General features: G+C 38.2%; 1 protein-coding gene across 1 annotated transcript in view; it reads left to right on the top strand.

Moving 5' to 3' along the window:
• The window catches only part of HOATZ (HOATZ cilia and flagella associated protein), a 45861-nt gene extending 31146 nt beyond the window's left edge, over nt 1-14715 (top strand). The window contains exons 4-6 of the mRNA XM_072611157.1: nt 4597-4656; nt 8532-8584; nt 14508-14715. Coding sequence (XP_072467258.1) covers nt 4597-4656; nt 8532-8584; nt 14508-14574 — 180 coding nt within the window. The 3' untranslated portion in view covers nt 14575-14715. The remainder of the gene's footprint in view (nt 1-4596; nt 4657-8531; nt 8585-14507) is intronic.
• The last annotated feature ends 3544 nt before the right edge of the window (nt 14716-18259 follow it).

Here is an 18259-nt window from a genome sequence, read left to right as displayed (position 1 = left end):
TACCTTCCAAAGAAATATCCAAGTCATTTTGATTTGACATGATATCACACAGAAATGCAGCATTCCTTTAGAAATCTAATTCTCATTGCTGATTCTGTTCTTCATAAAATTTCACTATCTGTTCTCACACAGATAGCATTTTGGCTAACACTTGTCCCTATGATAGCCAAGACACTTTAGAATGACATGGCAAATGCACACTGAATACCTAAGACACTTTGGAATGAAATGGCAAATCCACATGAATTCCTCATCATTCAACTTTAGCATGTTACAAAACTAATGATGCTGTGTTATATTTGCATAAATATAGTTAACAATACTTATGACTTGTTGCAAAGTGTCATCTAAAATAGTAGCTTTTGCACAGAGATTTTGCTGATGTAAGATACAGTGAAAAGAAATGAGAGTATCTAGATCTTTTAATACTTTTTTAATCTATGTTATAAACTCTTCATGTTTTCCTGTCATGAAAGGTATACTGTATGTATATACACTCACTAAATTTACCAAATTCAGTCCAACTTTACAACATTTATCTTGAAAGTTGTTGAAGATATCTCTTCCCTGTATTCTGTTTCCAAGACTGCCCAAAGCAGGTAACTCTTCATAGCAAAGAAAATCTTCTGTTATGACCCAAATGAAGTATAAAAACTGTGCTGAGTCAGAAGTATCAGTTGATTCATCCAAAGTGATTGAATAATATATATTTTCCTTTTGAAGTATTTCATGAAGCTGTTCTGTTAAGTTGAAGGCTAATTCATGCTGCCAGTCAGTTATGGTTCTCTTTGAAAGAGGCAGTTGTTTGTACTTTGAAATGTTACTGGAATCTAAGCATATCCTACAACTTTGATGGTGCAAATGTTTATAATTTCTGCATCACTAAATGGCTTCCCTTTTTCACCCGAGTGTGTAGGCTACTTTATAAGTTGTTTCAGTGGCATTATTTTTAGCTCTTATTACTGCCTGAAAGGATTGTCTTTCTTTTGCTTTTCATCTTTTAATTTCTATAGTACAACCTTTCATGCTTCTTCCTCTAGTTTAAAATATTTGTGGGCCTTATGAGTGTTATAATGCTGATGAGCATTGAATTTCTTTAATGTTGAGACTGCAGTTTCACGAAGTAAGCAAATCATCTTGTCTTTAGCAGAAGCAAGATAATATTGCATTTCCCAATCCTCATTTTCTTCATTCAGTGTTCTCATGGTCTTCTTTGATATGATGGGCTATTAAACAGACAGAATTAAAATCATGAATTCCACTTCAAACAGAAACACAGTGTACCATTATCAAAAGCTGATAACAGACTGCCATACTCAATCTCTGTAAATACTTGCCAACCAGCCTCGTTATTGCATCAATAGTGGCACCAGTCAGGCAGGGGAAGTTAGAACTAAATAATGAGCATAGCAGCTGTCAATTTAGCCCTTCTGGCTTACTAATGTTCTAATTGTGCCAGTCAATCTGTGAGAATTATTTAGTTGAAACTTATTTTATTCTTTGGTATTTCAAATATGTTCTTTTTTAAAAAATAAAATTAAAATATAAAAGACAAACAAAAATGTATTAATAAAAACAAAAAGATTTGTTCTGTAAAATTTGGATTCAGTCAGAAGGCTGCATTTAAGCACCTAGAAGGCCGCATGTAGCCCTAACGAACAGCAGGTTCCCCACTCCTGTCCTAGACATTCTCTCTTCTCTCCTAGTTCTTCTCTGCTCTTTCTTACTGCCCCTTCTCAGTCTCCTTTCTTATATCTTCATTCAAGTCATGCCTACTGTAGGTGTCCCCCAAAAGTGTATCCTGTGCCCTCTTCTCTTTTCCCTCTTTAGTGATCTCATCAGTTCCCATGCATTCAGTTATTTCTATCAGATGATTCCCAGATCTGTTACATATCCAGCCCTAATCTCTGAGTGCTAGTCTTCCATTCCCACCTGTCTTTTACACATGTCAAACTAAATGTGCCATAGGCATCTCACATTCAAGATGTCTAAAACGGAATTTATTACCTCTCCCCAAAACCCTCCCTGTTTCCTACCTATCTATTTCTGTCAAAGGCACCACCATCCTCCCAATCACCCAGGTTTGCAATTTTGATGTCATCCTCAACTCCTCTCTCATTCCAAACATCTAATCTGTTGCCACGTCTTGTTGTTTCTATCTTCACAACATTCCCATGTATATCTCTTTCTTTCCACATACACAGCTGTTACCCTTTTGCAAGCCCTTATCACCCTTCATTCCTGGACTATTGTAACAACCTTCCAATTGATCTCCCCGCCTCAATTCTCTCCTCATTCCAGCCATCCTCCTTCAGCTGTCAAAGTGATTGCCCAAAACTAAAAGTCTGACCATGTCACCCAACCCTTGTTGATGATTTCCAGTGGCTCACTATTACCTTCAGAATAAAATATAAAATTATCTGTTTGGCATGTAAAGTTCTTCACAACCTGACTCCCTCCCACCTAATTGTCTTATATTTTACTCCCCTTAACACATTCTATGCTCCAGCTATACTAGTCTACTTGCTGTTCTTTACACATAATACTCCATCCCCTAGCTCCATGCCTTTCCACTGGCTGTCTCCCATGTCTGAAGTGCTCTGTCTCCTCACGTCTGACACCTGGCTTTCTTGGCTTCCTTAAAAAATCAGTCTAAATCCTTTAACATCACCTTCCATTCACACTGTATATACCTTGTATGTACCACCTATTTTCATGTTATTCTCCCACCATCATCACAATTATAATGTGAGCTCCTTGAGGATAAGGGCCATATTTTTGTTTTCTAATCCCTAGCCCTTAGAACAGTGTCTGGCACAGTAAGCACTTAATAAATAAATACTTGTCAACTGATTTTTCATAATCAATACAAACAGTAAGCACAATGAGTTATATATTCCCTGTAAATTTGAGTCAATTGAATTATGGTAATAGTAATGATCCATTATAGAATCAGTTTTTACAATTGTGCCACCTCCAGCATAGATATCTTCTATCTACACCCAATCTAATACAATGCTTTCCTCATTTCTGTTCTCTTTAATGCCTTTTCTTTTCTTCTTTGGCTATACTGTCTTTTATGGTGAAAAGTATACTCTAAAATTTTTTGCAAATTGTTTGTACTTTGACTAATAAGTATGAACCATCATGAAAAGAATAAATTACTAAAAATTTCTACCATACAATATGAGAATGAGATAAGAGAGATTCTTCAGTCTTCTAGGTTAAAGGAAACTAATATTCTTTGAAAAATATTGAAAAATCAGGCAGAAATAGTTTAATAGTATAGTATGCCATTACAGTTTCTAGACATCAGCTTCATTGTCTATTCATTTACTGCTCATGAGCCCCCTTTTTCTCCACTGACCCTTCCCCTAGGCCATCTAGAATTGTATTGTCATATATCACAGCAATGCAATTACCTAAAATAGACCACCAGATACAGACCCAGATAAGAATGAAGCAAACGTTCTTCCCACCCATTCCCAAATTACAGCCTCCCCAAATTCCAGAGAATGTAGTTTGTGAGTCATCTTAGTTCTCCTTCCCATGCCATTTTATCAGCTCAATATCACTAGCTAATAGAATAGGAAATCAAATTTATAAGTCCATTCTCTCACTGTTTTGTATGCTACTATATCATGATGCCAGAGAAATATAGGGGACAGTAAGGAGTCATTAGCAATTTTCCCAGCAACAAAACCCAGTAACCTTGAGGTCTGAAAGGTACTTTATCTCACTACTAGATCTGTAATATATTGACAATTTGCAACAACTTCTCACATGGGGAACTGTAAATGGGAAGATATTTGCAAATGTTGTTTCTCAGAATATAGGAGAAAATACACCACTTCTTTGAAGTAGCAGAATTCAGATATAATTGCACCAGAGTTTTCTGATTCCATATCTTTTTTCCTTACTTTTCATTTTGGCATCTTGTTTGTATCTTCCTAAATCTCATTAATCTCATGAGGTTTTGCAGTCAGCCTTTCACTGCACAGTGCAAAAACTCCCTTCCACCCAGTCTATGACAGAGTAATATTGTCACCTGCTGAACTCCAGCTTGTAGAATATAAAGTTCTTCGGCCTGGTGTTAGTTCTGTAAGGGGGAACATGTTCTCTGAAACAAGATCCCCTAGAAGCCTGGGTAAAACACAGCAAGTGAAAATGCTACCCAGCATGGACACTGGTGGGAGAGAGTGGACTTACAAACCTGCCTTTCTAACATTCACAGTAGGAGACTGATAAGTCAAGTGTTGTGAAAGCAGAGCTGAGAAGACTAAAACCTATCTTCTCTAGAAATCTGAGAGGTTGTAGTTTGGGAAATGGGCAGTAAGGATAATTGCTGCTTGATTCTTATCACTTGTTAGTACCTCTTACATCTTGTTGTCAGTAAATGTGCTGTTGTATTACTATGACATCATAGTATTAATTCTGGCTAATTGGAAAGTCAGGGGGGGAAAAATAGAGCCTTTGGTGAACCCAAACTGCTTCCAGGAACCTGAATAAGGCAATGGGGCGCCATAGTCATAAGTTAGAAGAATGACTTGTAAATACATTCATGGTTTTATTTTGTTTTGTTTTTTCTTTAAACAGGCCAAGAAAAGAGAAGAGATTCTTACTCTGTTAAGAAAACAAAGACTAGAGAGAATAGAGGTGAGACTGATCCTGAGAAATGTACATGAACTTGCCTGGAGGAGCAGTGTAGCAAATGTTTTGTAATAGTGCAGATGCTGAAGATGGTGGAGTAGAAAGATGCACATACGCTAGCTCTTACCCCACAGCCCATAAAATACCTATAAAGAAGAACTCTCAACAAATTCTAGAGCAGCAGAAGCCACAGAACAACAGAATGAAGGAGATTTCTATCCCAGAGTGACTTGAAAGACTGACGGGAAAAGTCTGTCACGCACCAGATGCAGAGCAGACCCCAGCCCTACCTTGGCCACATGGCACTGAAAGGAACAAATCCAAGCAGGCTTCAGGGACAGAATCTGCAGCAGCAGCACAGATCCCTCAACCCATAGGCACCAAAGGTCAGTGAGATGGTCTTTTCAGCTGGCCGAGAAGGAAGCAGGGTGTCCCCATGACTTGGGCCTCCTCAGGTGGCAGCAGTAGAGGCAGCAGCAGACAGGGGCTCCCAAAGCAGGCAGTAGCCCGCATACATTGTTGAAGGTCTCATTGTAAACAACCTGAGGGAACTGAGCCCTCTGTGGTGGCCCTGTCTTCTCCTGAGCAGCTGATCTTAATCTCACACTGAATAGCAGCCCTGCCACTGCCTAAAGCTCCTGAGGCTTTGGAGCAGCTCATCTGAATCTCAGCCCCCAGTGCTGGCTTGGTGGAACTGGAGGTGAGGTGGTTGTGGAGAAGAAACTCAGAAGTCAAGTAACTGGCTGGGAAAAAGCCCAAAAAAAGGAAAAAAAATAAGACCATAGAAGGTTACTTTCTTGGGGAATAGGTGTCTCCCCCCATCCTTTCAGATGAGGAAGAACAAGGCATACTGTCAGAGGAACTCAAGGCCTCTGCCTCCAATGCCTCCAAAGGGAACTTAAACTGGACTCAGGCAATAGAAGACCTTAAAAAACAAGTTAGCAGCTTACTAAAGGAGAACCAAAAAAATGCTGAGGAAAATAACAGCTTTAAAAAGAGGCTAACTCAATTGTAAAAAGAGGTCCAAAAAGCCAATGAGGAGAAGGAGGTTTTAAAAAGCAGAATTAGCCAAATGGAGGAGAAGGTTCAAAAGCTCACTGAACAAAATAATTCACTGAAAGAGAGAATTGAGTTCAGGGAAATGAATGACTATGAGTTAAACCAAGCAGTTAGTAAATAAAACCAAAAATTTGAAAAAATAGAAGATAATATGAAACACCTCATTGGAAAAACAACTGACCTGGAACATAGATCCAGGAAAAACAATTTAAAAATTATGGGACTACCCAAAAGCCATGATAAAAAAAAAGAGTCTAGACATTATCTTCCATGAAATTATCAAGGAAAACTGCCCTGATGTTCTAAAATCAGAGGGCAAAATAAATATTGAAAGAATCCACCAATCACCTCCTGAAAGAGACCTGAACAGAGAAACTCCTAGGAATACTGTGGCCAAATTTCAGAGTTCCCAGATCAAGGAGAAAATACTGCAAGAAGCTAGAAAGAAACAATTTGAGGATTGTGGAAATACAATCAGGATAACGCAGGATCTGTGGCTTCAACATTAAGGGATCAAAGGGCTTGGAAAGGGATATTTCAGAGGTCAAAGGAACTGAGATTAAAACCAAGAATCACCTACCTACCTAGCAAATCTGAGTGTAATACTTCAAGGGAATAAATGGTCATTCAATGATACAGAGGACTTTCAATCATTCATATTGAGGAAAAGACCAGATCTGTATAGAAAATTTGACTTCCCAAGACAAAAATCAAGAGAAGCATGAAAAGGTAAACAGGAAAGAAAAATCACAAAAAACTCTCTAAAGCTGAACTGTTTACATTCCTACATGGAAAGAAAATATTTATAACTCTTGAATTTTTTCTCAGTATTTGGGTAGATGGACAGATGGTACACACACACACACACACACACACACACACACACACACATACACATATATAGATAGAGAGTTACAGGGTGTGTTGAATCAGAAGAGATGATATCCACGCAAAAAAATAAAATAAAAATTAAGGGGTGAAGGAGGAAAATACTAGGAAGAGAAAAGGAGAAATGGAACGGGGCAGGCTATAACTCCTAAAAGATAAGAAAAATCTTTTTCAATAGAGGAGAAAAGGGAGAAGAGGAGAGGGGAAAAATGAAGCTACTCTCTCCACATGTGGCTGAGGGAGGGAATAACATGTTCACTAAATTTGATATGAAAATTTATATCACACCACAGGAAAGTAGGAGAGGAGGAGACAAGTGGGGTAAGGGGAATGTTAGAGGGGAGGGCAAATGGGAAAAAGGAGTCACTAGAAATAAACACTTTCGAGAAGGGACAAGGTCAATTGTGGGGGGAAAATAAGGGGGTATAGAGTAGGACAGAGGGTAATATAATTAGTATTACACAACATGATTATTATGGAAGTCTTTTGCAAAACAACACATATTTAGTCTGCATTGAATTGCTTGCCTTCTCAATGGGGCTGGGGAGGGGGGGGGAGGGAGAGAAGTTGGAATTCAAAGTATTAGCAGCGAATGTTGAGAATTTTTATTGCATATAATTGGGAAATAAGAAATACAGGGAATGGGGTATAGACATTTATCTTGCCCCACAAGAAAAGAGAGAAGATGGGGGTAAGGGAAGAGTGGGGTGTGATAAAAGGGAGGGTACATTGCGAGAAGGAGTAATCAGAATGCAAGGTATTAGGAAGCGGGGGGAGGGGAGTAACGGGGAGAAAAATTGGACATGTTACAAAGTGAAGTAAAAGCAATTAGTATTAAAACAATTGAATTAATTACTGAGAATAAGTCAATGACATCTTTAGTTTGAGGAAAAGAATTTTAGTCTAAATTTCCTAGAGGAAGGTAACCTCAGGTAAAATTTGGCATTGATAGAAAAGTTAAGGTTTTAATGGTAAATTTGATTTTATGATTGCTATTTAATCAGGGACTAGAACATGTGTAGAAAGGCACGTAAGCCACTTAAGACTTGCCTCAAAAGATATTCCTTAGCCAAAGTGAAATTATAATCATATTTGAAACCTGGTTATTGGAACTTGACATTTTTAGATGCCATGGGTCTATTAAATGACTGTTCTGAGTTGAACTCCAAGTATGGATAGCAAGAAAGGCAGTCTGAGCCTCCAATACATGATGCCAGTAAGCCTGTCAGCTGCTGGTATGAACTGCAAAAGGTGATATCATGGGAAGGGTGGGAGAGCAGCTGTTCAGCCTGGGCTGAGGTAGGAGTCTCCTGACTCGATTTCCCCACTGACACCTGGCAGACTTTAAGCCTGACTGAATGCAAATGGACAATCTAATCCCGCCTGGAATTGACATGAAGTTGGGGAGATATTGTTTCCCTGCAATGTCCCTACTCTTGGTGGCAATTTCCTGTAGTCAAAAGGTTTGTAAGCTTAATACCAGGTCTAGTAAATTATAGATTATTGGTAGGGTAACATCCAAGGTTAAGTCTAAAATTAAGCTTTCAGGCATAGGACTTTAGACCAACAACAATAAGTTAGGGTCCTTTAACTCTTAATAATAGTGTGGAGACAATTAGGTCAAGAGCTTGTGAAGTTAGCAACATAAATATTATTTGTGTCTCAGTTGGTTAATGTTTAAAAAAATTCTTTTGTGGTCCATATTGTAAATGCTTTAAAAAGAAGTATCACCTGACCAAGAGTCTGAATTGTTTTATCTGTTATAAACTGTGTTTAAAATGAAAAAATAAAATTAAAAAAAGGATGTAGACACTGTGGTTATTCAGTCTACACTTTTTTAAATAGACAAAATTCAATCATGTCATGAGCAATGACTAGAAGAAAAATCTACTTCATTTATGTCTTAAGTCAAATCTTTTTTTTTTTTTTTTTAGAAAGAACTGGTTTCTCTTCTTCATAAGCCAAAGGCCAAAGTACCCCAAACAAAGTAAGTTTAACCTTTCAGAATAATTTCTCTCATTTCTAGTTCCCTCGTTAAGCATGTATTTTAGTATAGAAAAGTGGAAAGAGAACAGTTGACTTGGAATCAGTATAAACTCTGGCACTTATTATTTGTGTGCCCTGAAGTATTTCAACCATCTAACCTTTCTGAACTTCAGTTTGCTTCTCCGTAGAATGGGAATAATATTTGCACTGCCTGCCTTTGAGAATTATAGGGAATGTACTTTAAATAAAGCACTATAAAGTACTTAAAGTTCTATGTAAATGTGAGTTTCTACTAGTAATTACATAGTCAGAAGTTATATTTTTTATATTCTGTCCTACTGGGACTCCATTGCTGGGACTTAAAAGGAAGGTTTTGAAGAAGATTAAATAATAGTCAATGGTCAATTGAAGCAATAGGATAAGAACAGGTAAGACTTAAAATTTCATTAGTAAAGGGAACTTTTATATATGAAAAAACTGGCTCCACCAATGCACATTTGGCACTTTCTCTGTAACCAGTAGTCTTAGAGAGTTGCCTAGAACAATGATATCAAACTCAAATAGAAACAGGGCCATGAAACTGTACATCAGAATTCCTACCAGCTGTATATTGACTTAGAAAACCACATATTATTAACATTATCCACGTTCCATTGTTTTTTTTTATTTTGTTAAATTATTTCCCAATTACATTTTAATCTGATTCTGACGTCACAGGCCCCATGTTTGACACCTTTGGCCCAGAGCACTTAGAACCATACCATGGCCTTCCTGGCTTCAAGAGTGACTATAGAATAGATAGACTCTTTAATTTAGTGCATTAAAGAGATCACATAGCTTAACTAGATATACCAAACAGAGCATCAAAGGGGAGGCAGGGGCAACAAGGAAAGAACATTAGAGCAATATCTACCCCTAAAACTGGGGCAACAATTGACAACTTCCCCCACCCCCAGATTTGGGCAGTGTCCACACCTGAACTAGCAGCACATAATACTTCCAAAATGTGACTGAGAAAGGCAGTGGAAAGAGATCTCTTGTAGTAGTTGAAGTACTTAGGTTCAAATCCTGGTTCAGACACTTTCTACCTATGTGATCTTGGGGCAAGTCACTTAACCTCCTTAGACCTCAGTTTTCATATCTATAACAGGGTTAGACTAAATGGCCTCTGAGGTACCTTCTAGCTCTTGATCTTTAATACCTTCTAAAGCAAGTGTAAGTATCTTATTTACTTCATATTCAATAAACATCACTATATGGATCACCGAGATCAATGTAAGAAAGAGCCTAAACAAATGTAATTTGAAGAAAATCTTCTATCATTGCTTCATTCTTCTAAAGACTATTTTTGTGTCATGAGCCTAGTTCCTCTAACAAAAATGCAAAACCTGTGAAATTGAGAAGAAAGATCTAGCCCCAGAGAATGGAGCAAATTGCTAAGTGACCTTAGGCAGATTGCCTCAGTTTCCCCATTTGTAAAATGAAGGGGTTGTACTTAGTCTATAAAATCCCTTCTAATTCTAAAATTCCGTGATTCTCTGCACTATATTCCTAGGGCTAAAACTAGCCCAGCTCAAAGATTTTTTGGGTCTGATGAATGATAACACTGGAATAGCAACAACTGGGTTCCTTAAGCCATGCAGGGCCAAATCAGATCTTTCCTTTGGTTGGACCAGTTGTGTTGCTATAAGTATGGTCACCTAAAAATAAACCACATTCTTTCCTAGCTTGGACATTTTCTTAGCCATTTGAATCCTTAAATTGAACTCTTTTTAAATATGGACATACATTCTTTCCCTCCTGTTAAGTAAAGCCACTTCAACTCATAGCAAGTGATCTCTCCTTTCTCTGTAGTTCTAAAGTTTTTCTTGTCTAGAGTATTCATTTGGCAATCAATTCTAGAATTCTGGAACGATAAAACTGGAAGGGATGTCACTTTGTAAATAAATCGTCTAGTCTTAATCTCTCATTTCATAGATAAGAAAAATTAGGCCCCAAGATAAGGGATTTGTCAAAGGTCACACAGCTAAATGACAGAGTACTGAACCTAGAGTCAGGAAAACCTGACTTCAAATCCAGCATAGGACATTTACTAGCCATGTGATCCTGGTCAAATCACTTAACCTCTGTCTGTCTCAATTTCCTTAACTGTAAAACAGATTATCATAATAGCACCTGTCTTATGGTATCATTATGAAGCTAGAATGAGATAATATTTGAAAAGTTCTTAGCACAATGCCTGGCACATAATAAGCACGTAATAAATGCTTATTCCACCAATCTTAGACTCAAAACATTTTCATCTGGGTAAGACCTGCCAGAGGCTGCTCCTGGTTGGCATGGCCTCCATAAAATGATGAGATCTCAAAACTGGAATGGAATGAAAAATAAAAGAAATATATAATTGAAAAAATAATTGTTCTGGTAGTTGAGGTTGTTTTATCAGTAATTTAGATCCAGTATAGACTGGATAGAGAAACCAGCATCACAGTTGTGCTAAACATGAAAGTTGGTCTTTGAATTCTTCATTTTGGGGACAAGTATAGATATTGCCTCTGAAAGGCAAAGAAGCTTGAGTTTTCTTCCTTTATATATGATTGATTTGGTAGTGTACACTAACTTAAATGTACTTTTTAATTATACGTGAAAATGTGATCTACATCATCCCCAAATAAATAAATGCTTCTAATTTTTCCCTGTCCAGTGCTTTGTCTGCTCTATCACTAAATATCAGCTATGATCTTAGGACATTTTTTATATTGTTGTCTTGAACTGTTACTTGTCTCTTGAATTGTTATTTAGCTTTTCACATGTTTATATTTGTCTCTCCCAACTGGATTATAAACTCCTTTTGGGCAGTACTATGCCTAGTACTTCCCTCTATTCCTCATAGTGCCTAGAATAGATATTGTTGTTGTTTAGTCATTCATTTGTGTCCTACTCTTGATTTGGGTTGCACACCAGACCCTTCTATCCTTTAGTCCCCTGAAGTCTATCCAAGCTCATGTTTGTCACTTCCATGACACTATCTAGCCATCTCATCCTCTGCCATCCCCTTTTCCTTTTGCCTTCAATCTTTCCCACCATCAGGGTCTTTTCCAATGAGTCTTGTCTTCTCAATATGTGGCCAAAGTATTTGAGCTTCAGCTTCAGTATTTGATCTTCCAATGAATAGTCTGAACTAATTTCTTTAAGTATTAACTGATTTGATCTCCTTGCTGTCCAGGGGACTCTCAAAAGTCCAGCATCACAATTAGAAAGTGCCGATTTTGTGGCACTTAGCTTTCCTTATAGTCCAACTCCCACAGCCATACATTGCTAATGGAAAACCATATCTTTGACTTTATGGACCTTTGTTGGCAAGGTGATGTCTCTGCTTTTTACTATACTGTCCAGATTTGCCATAGCTTTCTTTCCAAGGAATAAGAGTCTTTTAATTTCATAGCTGCAGTCACCATCTGCAGTGATCTTTGAGTCCAGAATATAAAATCAAACACTGTTTCCATTTCTTCTCCCTCTATTTGCCAGAAGTGATGGGACCAATGCCAAGATCTTTGGGTTTTTTTATATTAAACTTCAAGCCAGCTTTTACACTCTCCTCTTTCACCCTCCTCAAAAGGCTTCTAATTCTTCTTTCTCTGCCATCAGAGTGATATCATTTGAATATCTGAGATTATTGATATTTCTCCTGGCAACCCTAATTCTGGCCTTTGATTCATCCAGCCTGGCACTTCACATGATGTAGTCTGCATATGAGTTAGTACTCCTTTTCTAATCTTAAACTAACCAGTTGTTCCATGTTTGGTTCTAATTCTTGCTACTTGGCCTGCATACAAGTCTCCTCAGGAGACAAGTAAGATACTCTGGTACTCCCATCTCTTTGAGGACTTACCATATTTTGTTAGGATCCACATAGTCAATGGCCTTCGTGTAGTTAATGAAGCAAAAATAGATGTTTGTTTTGGAGCTTTTTTTCCCTGGAATTTCCTTACTTTCTTCATAATCCAGTGAATGTTGGAGATTTGGTCTCTATTCCCTCTGCTTTTTGAAAACTAGTTTGTTCTTCTGACAATTCTTGCTTCACATTTGTAATTTCTTTGGCATATGTAGCATATGTACACATATGATGATCACCTGGACTAAATTCACCCATTCCCATCTATTGATTTTCAATCTTTCCACCTCCTGTTTGGTCAAGTCCAGCTTTCCTTGGCTCATAGATCTTTCATGGAAGGCTCTTATGCAGCATCAGATTTTCCTTTCATTGCCAGACACATCTGTGACTGAACTTTTCAGCTTTGACCCAGCTACTTCCTTTTCTGGAGCTATTTGTAGTTTTCCTCCACTATTCCCCAGTAGTATGTTGGACACTTTCTGACCTGAGGGGTTTATCTTCTAATGTCATATCTCTTATCATTTTAATACTATCCAAGGGGTTTTCTTGGCAAAGATACTGGAATGATTTGTCATTTCCTTTTCCAGTGGATCACCTTTTGTCAGAACTCTCCCCTATGACTTGTCCATCTTGGATAACCCTGCACAGTATAGCTATGCAAGCCCCTCTGCCATGACAGGGAGGAGAGAATAGATGTATTTAGTTGGAATTTAATAGATCATTGTTGATTTACTAGTTGTTCTTCAGTCATACACACATCTTCATGACTCCATTTGGGTTTTTCCTGACAAAGATACTGGAGTGGTTTGCCATTTCCTTTCCATCTCATTTTACAGATGAGGAACTCAAGCAAACAGGGTGAAGTGACTTGCCCAGGGTCACACAGCTAGTAAGTATCTGAGGCCGAAAATGAGTCTTCCTGATTCCAAGCCCAGTGCTCTGTCCACTGTGCCACCTAGCTGACCCTAGTAATTTTTACTAATTGTAGCAGAAATTAGACCAGAGAACACCCTGCTTAGCATGCATATATTTGTTATAGTCTTAAATGAATCTCTACAAAAGTATAAGGGCCACATGTGAATAAAATCCAAGATTCTACCTTCACTATTTCAGAAATTATTTTTCTAAAATTTTGTTAGTTTCCAATAATAGTAACAGTTAGCATTTATATAGTACCTATTATGTGCCAGGCACTGTGCTAAGCTAATTTGATCCTCATAGTAACACTATGAGATAAATACAATTATTATCCTTATTTTACAGTAAAGGAAACTGAGACAGAGGTGAAGTGACTTGCCCAATGTCATACAGCTAGAAGTGTCTAGGGAAGGATTTGAACTCAGGTCATCTTGACTCTTCCCCATTTTATTCACTGTACTACCTAAATGCCAAATAAAAGATAATTATAATTGAGTCTTCCCTCACTCTCTAGAGGTCTTTAAGAAAAGGGTACATGAACTCTTGTTAGGTATGTGGTAGAGGGAATTCTTGGTCAGACAAGTATTGTCCTAGGTTGTCTCTGAGGTTCCTTCCAACTCTTGACATTCATTTTATAAAACTATCTTTAAGCAGGGTCAGCCCTGGAAATAATTGTGGCTTAGTCAGTTGCCTCTCTTTGTGTCTCTGCCTGGTTCTGGGCATTCATTCTAGGAAAGGAGACCTGAAAAACTCTTCCCCATCAAGGTTTCAGCAACTTAACATTTAAGTCTTCGTAAGAATGTTTGCCTTTTAAAAGTATAGAGGAGTTTGCTTATTATAAAGGAATTAATGGTGGAATTTCAGGCACTGTGACATTTGAGTGGGGAAGGTATTTTGGGCATAGGGGTGTCATCCCATGTTCCTCAAATGATATGACATCGGCTTATTTCATCTATGCATAAAGCTGCCCTTTGTGGTAAGACTTAATAAGCAGAACCCCAAAGTCTGTACTTGTTTCCCAGGGAGATTTCCAAAAGATCATTTCATGATGTAGAATGTGTATTCCAAACTACAACTTTATTTACTGGAATTTACTTATTACCTCCAACAGGAAAGTACTCACAGAATCAGAAAGAACAGACCGAGAAGAAGTGAGGGCCTTGGGTCAGCTTGATTGATGACTAAGGAAAGTAATTTCACTTTTGAAATTGCCCCCTGCCACACCGTAGCACTTCTTTATCAAGTTGGGTTTTTTTTGTTGTTCTAGGTTAAAAGGTCAATGAAATAAATTTACAGACAAATAAACTTTCAAGAGAACTTGATAAGTTGTGTACTTACTGTATTTCCTATGCTATTTGGTCACTGCTACACTTGATAATATCTGTTCCAGTTCTCTCACTTCACACTTTCTTGTCCTTCTCTTGTTTACCTTTTTGTGTTGTTGTTTTTTTTTTTTAAGTTTATTATCAGAATTGCAGGATTTGACCACATTAGGTTTGTCAAAGGCACCGGAAACAGGTGCTGTAAGTAGCCATTTAGGGAGCCATCAGGAAAAAACAGACAAGAAGGAAATGGGGGGCGGGATGCTGATATCTCCAAAATGCTGCCTCAGCAGCTAAAGGTTTGAAGCTAAAGTTTCGCTCTTTGTTTTGCATTATCTTTCCCCAAGCCTGGAGAAAATCTGGAGTCTCTTTCAGAAGGCAAACCACTGCCAGATCTTTGAATACTCAAATCCATGCCAGTAGCTTGAAATACATACATCTAAATCCCAGACATGCTAAATAGTAGTTCTGAAAATTTCCCATTAGAGTCAATTTTACAAAAAAGAGTTGCTTTGGGGGTTTATTCTTTTGTTTTTTATTTTGCCATTGGAATTAAAATGTTTTTTCATCGTTGACACTTTTAAGTTTCTGTATGCAGGTCTGGTTGTCCAGATTAAAAGGTTGCACTTTCACCACAAACCCACCCCACTTGCCCCCATCCACTCAAGCTTTGCACCAGCTGCAAGGTCATGGGTGTTACATGTGGAACTCAGTAATCTATGATCAATTAGACAACAGGTCCCGATTAACAGATGCTGTGGTGTCAGAAATGTCTCTGAAATTCTTTAATAACTAAGCTTGCCAGGAATTTCTAGAAACTAATGGATAGAATTTTAACAAAGATGTATCACAGAGTTTAAGTCAACCTGACATATTGGTCAGTTCTTACCCAACTGCCATCCCTCTTCTCAGTGGCAGCCAGTCAAACCTTCTGTAGTTTATTGCTTAACAGAAGATATCCTCTGCTCCTTGAAGGGTGGAGCAGATCAAGGGATTGGCAACATCTCTCCCTTATTCTCAGATGATATTTTGAACAGGAACTGAACTTCTCTGTACTCAGCAGCAGTCATTTGTAAAAAGAGCAGATGTGGTGAAGTTGCCATATGTCCAATATAGGTCAATCTGAATTCTAGGGAAGATATGTTTATTTCTGGAGATAGCAGCTACATGACTCAGTGGATAGAGCTCTGGTCCTGGAACCCAGAACATGAGTTCAAATTCAGCCTCTCAGATACTTACTAACTGTGTGATTCTGAGCAAGTCAGTTAACCCTGTTTATAAAATGAGCTGGAGAAAGAAATGACAAACCACTCCAGCATCTTTGTCAAGATCTCAAATGGAGTCATGAAGAGTTGGGTGCGACTGAACAACAACAACATGTTTTTTTCTAAATGTCCTGTAAATACATTATAAGTACAATAAATGTGTTGTAGCCCCTGGGACACCCCATAACACATGGGAGCCTCTCAGAAAAACTACCCCAGATTCAAGGTATTCAAAACCATAGTTCATAGGCCCCCATCAATATGTTAATTTTTACTAGTCAAAGGATAATGTTAGTTCAAAGCACAGACATTTAATGAAATAATATAAGAAAAGTAGCAACAGTCCCAAAATCTAGGGTGCCTTCTTCCGAAGTTATATACATTATCAGTGGAAAAAGTGGAAAATCCTAGGCCCAAGCTTTCAGGGCATGTCCCAAGGGATCATTCCCATAGCCCTTCACTTCAGGTGAGGCAATAAGGTTTGAAGATGGATAATGGCAGTGGGAATTAAAAGAGATAGATGCTTTACAGAGGCTTTACAAAGGACTTCTGTTACTCCCCTATGACAGAGAAGGAGATAGGGTAAAAACCCATTGGTAGTCTTAATGAGCGGTTACAAGTGCCCTACCAGTTGAGTTGTCTGCTGTATTAGCTAAAAGCTAATGAAAGTAGGAGAGGAGAGAGAAAGAACCTGGCCAAGTTCTGTCACTGATGCCTGTAACTTCCTGCTACTAGAAGATTTTTCCCCCAAAAGATCACTCTTGGGATTTGTGGTCTTTCACTTTCACTTTAAATAAAATATTTCTGAGCCAGGCGCTCAGAAATAAAAAGTGCTCAGGAATACAAGTAAGTAAAGATGTAGTTCCTGCCCTCAAAGAGCATATAATATAGTCTGCAAAGGAATACTAAATTGGATGTTCTGATTAATTGGATTTAGGGGTGGGAGAGATGGGAAAGGAAAGAAAGATTTAGATTTAGATCCTGAGTGATTAGAGTAATGATATCTGTCTTAAGCAAGTCATTGTTATTTAAGTGAGCTTCAGTTTCCTCTTCTGCAATGAGAGATTAGTCAGTCAGTAAGCATTTATTTTGTGCCAAAAGGAGACCGCTAGGTGGCTAAGTGGATAAACCCCTGGGACTGCAGTCAGGAAGACCTGAGTTCAAATTCAGCCTCGGACACTGTGTGTCCCTGAGCAAGTCACTTAAATTCTGTTTGCCTTAATCCACTGAAGAAGGAAATGGCAAACCACTCCAGTATCCTTACCAAGAAAATCCCATGGACAATATTGGAGTATTATGGTCCTCACGAGTCAGACATGAGTGAACAACAATCATAACATGTGCCAAGAACATTGATGAGCACTTAGGAATACATATACAAAAAGAGAGTTTCTGCCTTCAAGGAGTTTATACTAAGGGAGAGAATGAAATCCAAAGGAATGCTGCCAAGTGGGAAATGATCTCTGAGAATCCAGTTCTTACTATGACTACTAAGTGGCAGAAATAAGAAAATGTGAAAAATAAACCAGCTTGGATGGAGAGATGATGAGTTGATGAGAGTTCTACAGGTCAATGAGAAGGGAGTATAGGTATGCCATTATCATAAATTAGCCTTGACTAAAGTTGATCTGGTACTTCAGATTCAAGATTGTAACAATATCAGATACTCAATAGACGATCTAAACAGGGGTGGGGAACCTGTGACCTCAAGGCCACATGTGGCTTTCTAGGTCCTTGAGTGCAGCCTTTTGACTGAGTCCAAGTTTTACAGAACAAATCCTTTTATTAAGGGGATTTGTTCTGTGAAGTTTGGATTCAAAGGGCCGCACTTGAGGACCTAGAGAAGCACATGTGGTGGTGAAAAAGAAGTTATAAACCAAGTCTAAGTACAAAAAGGTCCAAATCCCAAGTGAGGGGTGAGGAGGAATGTGGGCAAGAAATGTTCTTCAGTGAACAAGACCTGGGGTCAGGAGAAACACAAAGCATCTGAAAGTTTTAATCACAGCAACAAGTTATCCTGTAGTAGGAATGATATCTACCAAGTTGTCAGATTACAAGCCAAAATAGTTTTCCACCCCTGAATAGTAAAAGAAGATTAACTTAACCACAGTGCCTGGCACATAGTAGGTACCCATTGTTTATTGATTGATTGAAAAAGGATATCAGCAAAGATATAGCACAGGTCCAGTTACCAACCCCTCATCTTTATACGGAAAGGAGTTAGGTCTGAAAGGGGTGGTCAACAAAGTATGGCAACCTTATGTTGTGTGCTGTGG

Source organism: Notamacropus eugenii, chromosome 5 (assembly GCF_028372415.1).
Source record: "Notamacropus eugenii isolate mMacEug1 chromosome 5, mMacEug1.pri_v2, whole genome shotgun sequence".
Classification (NCBI taxonomy): Eukaryota; Metazoa; Chordata; class Mammalia; order Diprotodontia; family Macropodidae; genus Notamacropus; species Notamacropus eugenii.
This window is presented reverse-complemented; position numbering and strand designations above follow the sequence as displayed.